This window comes from Sander lucioperca, chromosome 9 (assembly GCF_008315115.2).
Source record: "Sander lucioperca isolate FBNREF2018 chromosome 9, SLUC_FBN_1.2, whole genome shotgun sequence".
In the NCBI taxonomy this organism is placed as follows: domain Eukaryota; kingdom Metazoa; phylum Chordata; class Actinopteri; order Perciformes; family Percidae; genus Sander; species Sander lucioperca.
The window spans coordinates 19339805-19352878 of NC_050181.1; the positions used below are offsets into that span (position 1 = coordinate 19339805).

General features: G+C 38.8%; 1 protein-coding gene across 7 annotated transcripts in view; it reads left to right on the top strand.

Annotated features, from left to right (window-relative positions):
• The window catches only part of LOC116055586 (extended synaptotagmin-2-like), a 105574-nt gene that overhangs the window by 69945 nt on the left and 22555 nt on the right, over positions 1 to 13074 (top strand). For 5 of the 7 annotated variants that reach the window (XM_031307598.2, XM_036004831.1, XM_031307596.2 and 2 more), the window contains exons 10-15: positions 3347 to 3523; positions 4206 to 4288; positions 6074 to 6122; positions 7868 to 7957; positions 8457 to 8552; positions 12372 to 12473. In XM_031307598.2, the coding sequence (XP_031163458.1) occupies positions 3347 to 3523; positions 4206 to 4288; positions 6074 to 6122; positions 7868 to 7957; positions 8457 to 8552; positions 12372 to 12473 (597 nt within the window). The remainder of the gene's footprint in view (positions 1 to 3346; positions 3524 to 4205; positions 4289 to 6073; positions 6123 to 7867; positions 7958 to 8456; positions 8553 to 12371; positions 12474 to 13074) is intronic. The other 2 variants (XM_031307600.2, XM_031307601.2) reach the window with 1 other exon arrangement.

The following is a 13074-nucleotide window of genomic DNA, read 5'->3' on the forward strand; positions in this document are numbered from 1 at the left end:
TGTGTCAATTTTAATGGTCCCAAATATTTGTTTTAACAATATTAATTGCTTTGTATTTATTTTACAAACCAGCCAAGGCGCTGCAAATTCATATGAGCTGAAAGCTAACTCACGTGCAGTCGTCTTTGCTTATATATGGAGCCTGCTTGATTAACTTAACTAAAAAGTGGTGCTGTAAAATGATTAAAATATTTAATTGCGATTAATCGCATTAATGTCATAGTTAACTCCCAATTAATCGCACATTTTTATCTATTCTAAATGTCCCTTGGTTTCTTTTTGTCCCATTATTTTTTTCTCATTTTAATGCTATGATATCAGCTAGACCCTCGTCCTCCACAACGTTAACAGGCCTACATGCAGTAGCCACCCATTTAGCTATGGCTGCAGTAAGTTTGTTTTTAGTTGTGGTATCCATGTGCTTCTGTCTGAAGTCATCCATTGTCGCCTGGCTTTGACGAGGGGGTGGAGAATTGGCATTAGCTGTGTGCTTGGCCATCAAGTGGTATTTCAGACTGGACGTGCGGTGATGATAGCTCACTTCACAACGACAAAACGCACAGATCACTTTGGTCTTGTCAATGGAACCATTTAGCAACTTTTTAAAAGTAAACTTTCCATTCAGAATGTTATTGGCATCCATTTCGGTGTCTCGTGCTCACCATCCACTCAAAACGTAACGTTAGCCTACTACTCTTTGACCGGCTCCAAGCCCAAACAAGTGTGTGCGGCGTGCCTGTTGTTTTGTTTCCGGTCTAGCTAGATCCGGTGTGGTGTTGTAGTTTTTCTAACGTTACTAGTTGTTGCAACAGCATGTGAAAAAAACTACAAAGTTTGCTTGGCCAAAAAGAACGTTAATCTCACGATAAAAAAATTGACGCCGTTAAAATGGGTTTGCGTTAACGCCGTTAATAACACATTTAACTGGCAGCACTACTAAAAACAGTGTTACTGTAGCTCTGTCTACCTAATCATTCTGTGACTTCGCAGGAAAAATCAAACCCGGGCAGAGGCCTTACTAAAAACTATATAAAAATAACGTTCTGTTCTCTGTTAGTCTCGTTTGCTGTTACAGGTCATTTATGATCATTAGATGAAAAATGAGCTTCAGAAACATGAAAAAGTTACATATATAGTCACTTTAAACTCAAAAGACACATTGTATTTCTGTCACTTATAATTTATGATGTTTAAATATTTTACATGAGTTAAGGCACTTTTTTGTTTACGAAAAGCTGAACATAAAGGCTCAGTAGTTTATGGATTAACTGAGTACCTTGTGTGTTCTGTATATTGTGTTTCTCATGTTTAACTGGCAGCACTACTAAAAAAGACTCTTTCACTTATTCTTACAGCCCTCATAAATTAAGTTTTAATCAGCAGAGTGTCCACTAACTTACGTCAGCATCTTACAGCTCCATGGATGGCTGAAAACATCACTGATTTAATTTCCCCTGCCAGCATCATCACACCAACATTTAGATAAAGAGCTTATCCTGTTCTTTATGAGCAAGTTTGAAGAAATTTGTCCAGTATTGAACAAGAACGCTTTAACCAGCGGCATGTAATCATATAGGGCAAATTCGCACTGTGAATTTCCATCCACTAAAAGTTCTGTTTTTGACACTGACAGACTCAGATTATTATTGTAAGTGTCTGACAACATTATGGAGGGATCCATAAAGAGACAGACCTTTTGGTTAAAGAGTAAGATCCCTTTTGTTTAACCAGAACCACCTCACCAGACTCCATGTAAATAATCAGGACTTTTAGCGTGTATAGAGCCAGCATATCTCCACATGTAAATGGGTGAATTAAGGGTTTATTTCAACCAAACCAGAGTGGTGATTGTTGGAACAGTGGAAAGATGAACCAAGACGGCTTTTGATAGTTTGATTTAGTTTCTGTCCACTTTGAATGAAGTGTGTTTTACGATGATAAAAGTACTGATTATTTAAATAATGTTGTCAGACACTAATAATATGTTGAGCATGTCAGTGGCACAACAAGCACTTAGTGAACTTAAATTGAAGGTGTGCAATTGCCAATTAACGTTACATTGTAGCTTGTTTCCCCGCTGTCTTACTTAATACTGGACCAATTACAGAGATTGTTGTTCCCATCAGTCACTTAGACCCAAAAACATATGAAAATGGGGTCACGGTTGAAATAAAATCATGTTACCCTTTAACCACTTGCATCACTTTTTAAAGGGCAACTATTATATCGCATTTTCAGGATTATACTTGCATTTTGTGCTTTTACTAGAACATGTTTACATGCTTTAATGTTAAAAAAAAAACTATTTATCTCATACCGCCCATGGCTGCTGCACCTGTATTCACCCTCTGTATGAGACGCTCTGTAGGAGCGCCTGTCTCTTCAAGCCCCCCTCCCGAAAAAGCCCAGTCAGCTCTGATTGGCCAGCGCGCTTCCTGGAATGTCCGGAGCCTCCGCTCCCTGTTTCAGTAGTTGAAGCTGGAGCTACTGCAACGGAGTATATAACAGGACTTTGTACCGTGAAAAATCACCAATAAACGCTTTAGCATGTAGCTGCTTAATAGCTAGCAGTATGCTAACGTTAGATTGTAGTGGAATGAAGCAGCACTTTCTACCGTCAAAAATCACAGATAAAGGCTTCTGAACCAAACATCACCCTATCGGATATGTTTCAGCAGTAATGCGACCCGGAATTGGGGAGAATTTAACAACATAGCACAGATGACATTGTTTACTGACATTAGCCATGTAGCTACTATAGTTAGCAGTGGACACTAGAATACAATAGAATATATTAACAATAATTCAAATATTCATCAAATACTACATAAACAGAAAATGTTTATGGAGTAATGTGAACCGGAATTTGGGAGAATTTAACCACGCTGGCAGCCAAGATGACATCTTTTACTGCCGTTAGCATGTAGCTACATGCCACAATGTTAACACTGCAGTGGCATAAATAAAGAAAACACTCTAGTCCTGCCTACCTGGAGCAGACGACCAATCATAGAAGGCCGGCTTGGTGTTGCGTAACACTTAGCCGAGAGTAGAAAAAACTGTTGAAACCAGAGTGTTCAGAATAGTTAGTAGAAATCTGAATGTTTTAGCTCACAGGGATTTGTCTAGAATATGTTTACCTCATTATTTAGAAGTTGTGGCCATGTTTAACATGAAAATCCGACATAACATTGTAGATATGACAGAAAACACAGAAAAGCATAATACGTGACCTTTAAACTTCTTGAACCCTTAACTATAAAATGAATTCAGAGATGGCCTGTTTTTACCTCCTCTCCTGGTCCAGCCTCATTTAAGACTCTCTTTTACTCGTTTGTCTTCTCAGGGTGTCCTGAGGATCCACTTCATCGAGGCTCAGGACCTGATCGGTAAAGACACGTTCCTAGGAGGGCTGATCAAAGGCAAGTCAGACCCGTATGGAGTCATCCAGGTCGGGACCCAACTCTTCAAGAGCAAAGTCATCAACGATACCGTCAACCCAAAATGGAATGAAGTCTACGAGGTGAGCGAGACGGTTTGACAGCCAGCATCAGTCTGAGTTAAAGAGCCCCTATTATACTTTTATGGATTTTTCTCTTTACGTGTGTTATATAGTGTTTTTTGTTTATGATAGATATATAGTACAAAAAACACATTTCACTCCAAATGGAGCTTTGTCTCCCACAGACAGCACTTTTTCGCTTCGCTGACATTTCTGTTTGAAATTCTTAAATTAGTGATGTCACTTATTGAGAATGCCAGGCCAGTTTTTTATACGTGTTGCCCAAAGGGGCTGTCAGAGCAAGCACAGCCCGCCCAGTGGCTTGTTTGAATTTGGTTGACCAATCACAACAGAGTGGGCCAGCTGACCAATCAGAGCAGACTGGGCTTTTCAGGAAGTCCAAGAGCTCAGGCAGTGTTTCAGGCAAGGAGCTGCATCATTAAATGAGAAAAATAATATATTTTTTTAAACATAAAAGCATGTAAACCTATTGTAGTAGACCCCAGGCACACACATATGACGAAATAATGAAAAGTATATATTCAAATATGAAAAGGAGTATAATGCATCCATGCATCCAACAATACAGCATACATGGATGCTATCAACATAAAGAACCTTACTTTGTGGTACACTTGTAGAAGTGGTAGCACTTTAAACAGCAGTGTGTGTGAGGATCAAATGTATTTATTTATGTTTCCAGGCCTTGATGTACGATCACTCAGGACAGAATCTGGATATTGAGCTGTTTGATGAAGACACTGATAAAGATGACTTTCTGGGAAGGTACAGCTTCTTTTAAAACATCAAAACTTCACCTTATTGCCAGAAGACACCTTCACCTACTCCTTCACCCTGCTCTGTTTCCTTCTCTTGACGCCCTCTGACCTTTCTTTAAAGTGTCTATATGTAACTTTCAGTTAGTGTTGATTCTAGCGGCCCCTTTGGACTGTTTTTACCACACCTGCTGTCCTAAAGCTCTTTTCTTTACGGTGCTGTATTTCCCACTGGAGATTACTGAGTTAGTGTTACCAGGAGGTCATATAGTCACGATGAATGTTTAGCTCAGACAGAACATCATTCATTTACAATAAGAGAATAAGTTACAGTGTTCATACGGTAACTTAGCCTACTTTGGATGTCTCGTGAGATAAACCAGGTATCATTATCACTGTCACTGTCACGAGCCAACGTAACCAACCAACGTAATAATAACTTTGATTAATATAGCACATTTCATGAAAACCACGGAAGCTTTACACAGGTACAGGGGGACAAGGGAAAAGAAAATAGTAGGCCAACACAAACATGGACTAAAAGGAATAAAAACGAGTGCTAAATGGAAGGAGGACGTAATGTAATGTAGTTTACTGACGTACAACCACAGCGCGCATCGTAAAGTTATGTCATGAATGAAAAAGACATATTACATACCTGAGGGCCAATTCGGGGACGGTTTTGAATTACTTACAATACCGTAATGGTCTCCATCTGTTGAAAGCCCGACCAAAGTTGGCTCGCCCATCGACCTTTGTTTAATTTCCTTTTTTCCTGTGATGGTGCTGCCCCAGTATCAGCCATAACTACAACAGATAACTTCTAAAATAACATTAAAATACAATTAGACCTATATAAAGAAATATCCTGCTTTCTTTTACCTTGCTCAACTGGCTGGATACTAACACAGGCTTTTCTGGTGTAACAAAGAAATCTGTGACCCATCAGAATGTGTGCGGCGTGCCTGTTGTTTTGTTTCCGGTCTAGCTAGAGCCGGTGTGGTGTTGTAGTTTTTCTAACGTTACTAGTTGTTGCAACAGCATGTGAAAAAAACTACAAAGTTTGCTTGGCCAAAAAGAATGTTAATCTCACGATAAAAAAAATGACGCCATTAAAATGGGTTTGCGTTAACGCCGTTAATAACGCGTTTAACTGGCAGCACTACTAAAAACAGTGTTACTGTAGCTCTGTCTACCTAATCATTCTCTGACTTCGCAGGAAAAATCAAACCTGGGCAGAGGCCTTACTAAAAACTATATAAAAATAACGTTCTGTTCTCTGTTAGTCTCGTTTGCTGTTACAGGTCATTTATGATCATTAGATGAAAAATGAGCTTCAGAAACATGAAAAAGTTACATATATAGTCACTTTAAACTCAAAAGACACATTGTATTTCTGTCACTTATAATTTATGATGTTTAAATATTTTACATGAGTTAAGGCACTTTTTTGTTTACGAAAAGCTGAACGTAAAGGCTCAGTAGTTTATGGATTAACTGAGTACCTTATGTGTTCTGTATATTGTGTTTCTCATGTCTTTTATGAATCATATTTGTCTTAAAGAGTGTGTATTTAATAGGATTCCACACTCCATTTACCTGGTAGTAGGTTTTCCTCTAAGGACCGGGCCCCTGAAAGCAAGGAGCTTCTACAGTGAATCCACAGTGGTGTTTAACAAGTGCAACGTTGTGTGCCTGACTTTAATTTCCAGCAGAACCCATTAACTGTGACAACCACGCAGTGCCTGAGCCTCGCTCAGTCAAAGTTTTGTGTTGTTTGTGACTTGTTTTTCAGTCTGATGATCGACGTGGCCGAGCTCAAGAAGGAACAAAAAGTTGATGAGGTAATCTCCTCTTTTCAGTGCCTTCAGCAGCCATCCATTTTAGACTCAAATACTTAAGTAAAGCAGGAGATGTTGTATAGTGAAATCTTTGCTCCTATGTGCACGTTACTCTGGTCTCTCCACACTGCACTTACAAGAGGTCAGCTGTCACTCAAACTAACATTTATTGGATTTTCTGTTGATAAAGTTTAAGTTTTTGTAAGTTAGATATTTTTGTCCTCTTTTCAGCATCATGCATATTCATATATATTCATAATTTGGAATATACATTTTTTTTTTTTATAAAGTAGAGAAATAAAAAGTAAAAAGGCACACTTGTAACATATCCCTTTAAGTAAGTAATTCATAAATCAGTTTAATTGAACATATATGTGTCTTATTATTGTTCTTATTAAAAGAAGGAAGATATTTGGACAATTTGAGGCTACAGACATCGAATAAAATAGTTAATGGATACATTGTTATTTCTGGTTTCATTGAATACATTGTATTTTTTGGTTTCCTATTGTCGATATTAGGGCTGTCAAAATCAAGTTGTTAACACATATCCCTTTAACACCAATAACTTTTTTAATGCATGATTACTGCACGCCCGTTCTGTGATTTTGCTTGCTTTGTAGTAGAGCTTAGATCTGTCCAAAAAAATCAAGCCCGAACCTGCCCGAGCCCGAGCACGTTGCGTCCGAGCCTGGCCCGGCCCGGCCCGACACATTAACTGGAATTATGAGCCCAAGCCCGATTTAAACCCGACAATTTTTTAATACGTGGGCCGTTATAACTGACGTTCTCAACTACAATTCAGAGTTGTTTGAACTACAGAAATCTGTTAAGAATAATACAACAAGGACGAAGCCTGTAAACTGCTGTTAGTTTAGAATGGAACGGATCGCAAGTGGATCCGAATGAAGAAACGTAAAAAAAAAGAAACAATGATGAACAACATATTGTCACTGCCCAGGACTTGTTTAAACTGCTTCCATACCTCCGACTTTCCTCCACACTTGCTCAAAGTTAATTCTCCTGTTTTTCTTTTTTTCTTTACATCTTCAAGCTCCCGGTGTGATGCGTGCGAGAGGAGGAGACTCCGCGCATGACACGTGCTGCATTTTGTAACTGCAGCCTAACTTTTGTACACATTTGTTACTTTTATATAGCCTATATATATTTATAATATTTTTGATTATGGCATAGCTTTCTCCCCACCCAAATAGAATAATAAGGTAATGGATAAAAAAAAAAAATAAAACATTGCTTGATCAAGGGTCCGGCCCGGGCCCGGCCCGGCCCGAGGATGTTGCGGAAAATAATGGCCCGAACCCGACCCGAGGTCCGGTCGTGCTCGGGTCGGGCTCGGGTCGGGCTCGGGCTCGGGCTCGGGCCGAGAATCTAAACTCTACTTTGTAGTTTGGGAAATTGGGAAGCTGCAGCAATAACATTGCCAGTGTTGGAAGACTTTCTCGCTAGATTTAGCGACTTTTCAGACCCTCTTCATCAAAAAACATGCACTAGTTTCTCCAGTCAGTGCCCTTGATCAAGGCACTGGCTCAGATCTGGAGTTGGTCCCCGGGCTCTGTAAATGGCACATTGATGAAGAACTACAGCATTTGTATCTGTGAAAATGTCCTAGTAGTGCAAAACCTTTTCTGTCTGTCTGTCTGTCTGTTCATTCATTAGACAGAATGTATTGCTATGGGGTGGAAACAGTCTGGTATCGATAATAACAAGGAACATTTCTGTGTCTGCAGTGGTTTGTGATGGAAGAAGTGGCGACAGGGAAGCTGCACCTCAAACTGGAGTGGTTATCTCTGCTGTCCACACCTGAGAAGCTGGACCAGGTACAGAACCACTGCTTGAACTGAGCAGTTCATTCAAATTGTTAAGATGTCATCTTGGACTCTGGGGAAGGGACATTTAACCTTGTGCAACATTCTTCCCATTAGCAGTATGGTGGCCCAATGGTTAGCACTGTGGCCTCACAGCATGAAGGTTCTGGGTTTGAATCCAGATCGTTCCGGGCCTTTCTGTGTGGAGTTTGTATGTTCTCCCCATGTTTGTGTGGGTTTCCTCCGGGTGCTCCAGTTTCCCCCACCATCAAAAAACATGTACTAGGTTCTCCAGTCAGTGCCCTTGATCAAGGCCCTGGTTCAGATCTGGAGTTGGTCCCTGGGCGCTGTAAATTGTGCCCACTACTCCCTTAAGGGATGGGTTAAATGCAGAGAATGGATTTTGCTACATGTATGTGTATGAGACAATACAGTATCTTTACCTTTACCATGAAGCTCGCAGGACCAATTTTACCAAAAACTAAGCTGTATCTTTCTTCGTCCCTCACAGGCACTGATGAGCATCAAAGCTGATCGTGGTCAAGCCAACGACGGCCTGTCATCTGCGGTTCTTGTCGTCTTCCTGGATTCAGCCAGAAACCTGCCGGTAAGTCGGTCTGGTCGAACTTGCAGTAAAGCATTCCAGTTTTAATCTTAGAGTCAACAAATATAAGAAATACAGATATCTATTGAGCCCAGGTGAAGACAAAGGTAATTAATAGATGCCTCTGATCGGAAAAGCAGCTTTTTTTTTTAAAGATATGTGGAGGATATTTCTTTATTTTGTTTGTTAAAACTAAAGCTTTGTTACTGAAGCCCATTTTTACCATAAAAAGAAATATATATAAATTTAGGAATACTAATAATAAAAATTCTCATGGTAAGCCACTAAATAAATCTTTTTTAAAGATTATTTTTTTGGGCTTTTCTGCCTTTAATTTGACAGGACAGCTAAGTGAGAAAGGGGAACGAGAGGGGGGGAAGACATGCAGGAAATCATCACAGGTCGGATTTGAACCCTGGACCTCTGTGTCGAGGCATAAACCTCCCAGTATATGTGCACCTGCTCTACCCACTGATCCAGCCCGGCCACACGCTAAATAAATGTTTTCATGAATTATTTTTATTATTTTATTTTATCATTCTTATAAATATATACACTACCGGTCAAAAGTTTGGGCTCACTTAGAAATGTCCATTCCACTCCATTATAGACAGAATAGAATTGTTTTTTTAATCAGGGCAGCAGTTTTCAGATTACATTATGTACATCATGTCAAAATGGTTCTCGACTGTTGTAGAAAGAAGTGGCTGATCTTTAATGCAATATCTACATTGCCCATTATCAGCAACCATTCATCCAATGTTCCAAAGGCTCATTCTGTTTACTAATCTGATATCATTTTAAAAGGCTAACTGAGAAAACATTGGAGAACCCTTTTGACATGATGTACATAATGTAATCTGAAAACTGCTGCCCTGGTTAAAAAAACAATGCAACTGATCTCAGCTGGTATTCTGTCTATAATGGAGTGGAATGGACATTTCTAAGTGAGCCCAAACTTTATATATATATACTGTATATATATTGCATTGATTGGCACTGTAGTTTGTTGTTGCTGTGTGGTTAATACTTGTATGCCATTTTTGAAGTTTCCACCTGTCTGGTGCTGGAGTGTAAAACATTGTGAATAGATGAAGGGTATTTACCATCCAGTTTTTGCTTGTAGGTTCCAGTTCACATAGTTTGTTCAACCAAGTCCTTCACTTATCTACTTCTTTGGTTGTTTAATCCATCTTAAATTGCAGTAGAAAGAAAACTTAAAATAATAGTTAAATCTGTTGTTATAGTGCCATAGTCATATTGTTTCAATATTATATAAAAATTACTAATACTGAGCATCAGCTTTTTTTTAAATTTCCATTTCAATCCATTAAATGCGCCAAATATGTTATTTGCTTCCATGCAAAATGTTCTGTTAATTAGACTCTTATTAAATATAGAATACTGTTAAATATATATATATATATATATATATATATATATATATATATATATATATATATATATATATATATATATTCTTTCTTTATTATTTATTTTATATATTTATAGATTGCATTGTGTTTTAAAATAGTGAAACATAGTCATAATATGAATAGAGATACCTTTATTCAATTTCCATAAACATATCAGTTGTACATGTTAGTTCTCTTCCATAGCATTTGTTTAGTGTCTCACTTTGAGAAAGCCTCCTGCTTGACCTTGTCAGAAGCTCTGGAGAAGACCCACAGCGGGGTTTTTTTCCATTTTTCTTCACATCACCTGTACACACAACAGTGTAAGCATGTTGTGTAGCAGTAATAATCATCCGTGCGGAAACACAGCAGGCTGTGTATATATATATATATATATATATATATATATATATATATATATATATATATGTGTGTATATATATGTATGTATATATATGTATGTATATATATATATATATGTATATGTGTATGTATGTATGTGTGTATGTATGTATGTATGTATATATATATGTGTATATATATATGTATATATATATATATATATATGTATGTATGTATGTGTATGTATGTGTGTGTGTGTGTGTGTGTGTGTGTGTGTGTGTGTGTGTATGGCGCCATCGTGGGATCGACACTCTCCTGTTCCCCTTTTGAACCCTTGGAACAGGTGGAGTTGAAAGTGACGTCCTTAAAGACGGCCTTATCGCTTGCTTTAGCCTCGATAGCCATAGGTGAGATCCATGCATTTTCCATGCATCAGGCATGTTTGCAGTTTTCCTCGGGGAACACTAGGGTCACTATGCCGCCTAACCCATGTCCATGCCAAACAACTTTTTAAATGCTTGTTTTCTGAATGAAGTTTGGATTGATCAGGGCTATGCTAACATTGGAGCTGCTCCATAAACACAACAACATACATATTATTTCAAAACTTACCAGGTAGTCCAACTTCCATGCTTATTTTTACCAAAGAAAGCTCCTTTTTCGTCAGGTCTCTGTAAATAATGAGGTGCTATAGAGCTATGGGTGCCACCGGCAGCGACAATAATGTGTTCCTCCATTTCTGCTTCAACATTGTCAGACATCAGGAAAATCTAAACACTGATTGCCTTTCGCGACACGCAAATTTCTCGCTCAAGTTCAAATATTTCAACTCACGCAAATTTTGCGTCTTTGCATTGACTTTGTATGTAATCGCACTGTCCAATTGACATGAAATGCGGGTGGTGAGAATAGACCTTAAGGGGCTACCTATTCGAGAGGTGTGTGCAGCTGCACGCCTGGCCTCGCCCCACACGTTTGCTAGGTTATAGGTTGGCGGTCACGGCACCGACTCTCAGTGCGGGCTCCTCTCGGAGTGGGGCTCCTTCTTTGTGAAGTGCCACTGGGGACAGTAGTCTTCTTTTGGCAATCCGGGAGTCAGTATTTTTCCCATAGTGAGAGACAAAACAAATGCTATTAAAGAGAACTTAAGCTTATTGCTATAACCCCGGTTCTTTGATCAGCATTAGTGAGTGTCTCACCAGACCACCCTCCTTGCTATGGAAGCTAGGAAGAGGTGAGCTTATTTTACATGACAACTGACGCTATATCAGCCTAATATTTAAGAGGAGGGTCCCATCAAACTCATCAACATCGGAGAAGGAAGCCGGGGTTTACCTTTCTAAAGTAAGGTATCAAATAACCATTGTTTAGATTTGAGCTGTGGAAACTCAACTACTGTATTGACACCAATGTTACTAGAACTATACCAAGCCCAAGATCAAACATTGTGCTTGTTTATTTCAATGTAAGTTGCTCTGGGAACACACCAATATGTATTTAGCTTTTATATTGGTGGTCCAAAGAGAAAGAGCATCAGCATCTGATTGAGCAGATTGACTCTGCATGTGTAGTTGGCCCAAAAAATGACTATACCGACAGTTTTAGAGGCTCAATCGTTTTTATTGGACCTGGTGGCTCAAATTACGAAAATATAACGAATACCTTTGCAGTTTCTCTGACACTATATAATTCAGTAGTTTGTTTTACAGTCATTTTGTGAAGATTATATGGGAAGATTAACTTCTTAAAAGTTATTTAACTTGGAGGAAAAAAGCGTAATATCTATTTGTTTTAGGGAAAAAAAGCGCTTCCTTTTATGCCAAGATCTGTGGCTGCTACTGAATAGAACCATTTACTCAGCAGTGGTCTAATTTGTTTGTGGTAACAGAACTATCACAGCACCTTTACTGTAAGTCCATCTTGTCTCATACAGTATTTTTTTGTATCAATAACTGTATTTGTTAGTGTGAACTCTGTAGTGCAGGCCTCACCTTCCTCTTTTCAGCCTTCTCCTCTTCTTCTTCTTCTCCTCCTCCTCTCCTTCTCACTTGCTCCCCCTCTGAAGAGCGTCTTCGAGGGGAACTTGGGCTCTGGCTACTTAAAAGAGAGGCGGACGGCAGGCCTCGTGTTTTGCGAGAACACTGCCTCTCTCTATAGGACCTTATTTGTGAGTCCGCTGGTTGTTTTCTGCATTCTCGAGTAGTTTGGCCAATGACCGAGTGTGATTACTTCTTTTTTTTGCTTGTCTTTTGGTTTAAAAAAAAGCAAAGGTTTGAACTGTTTGTCTGATGAGCATGAATCCCGACTAGTGCATGAGAATTGATTAATATCATTGTTTGTTATGAATGTTATTTGTTGGAGTTTGACTGATTACAAAGCTGTAGAACATGACAGCAAAATGTGACCAGAAAATGATTAAACAACATTGAACGTTTATTTTTGAGGACTATCAAAAGCATCCTTCCTCCTCTTTTATTCATCAGGAATTATTGATCTGACAGGATTAGTTGACATGTTGTACATTCACATCTCATCAGATGGGTTATTTTCTGGAAAGCGGAGATGCCGGGTGTGCCACGCCAGGGCTCATATCTCTGTAGGTGTCTCATGACACAAAACAAAAAGTACCATACAAGAATCTGAATGTAGGCTTTTTTAATTTACTGTCACTGTACTGTTTTTGCGCTTGTCACTCAGATTTAATCCTGAGAAGTGAGTTTCAGACATGTTTACTCAAATTCATTGTTATTTTAAAAACATTTTTAATT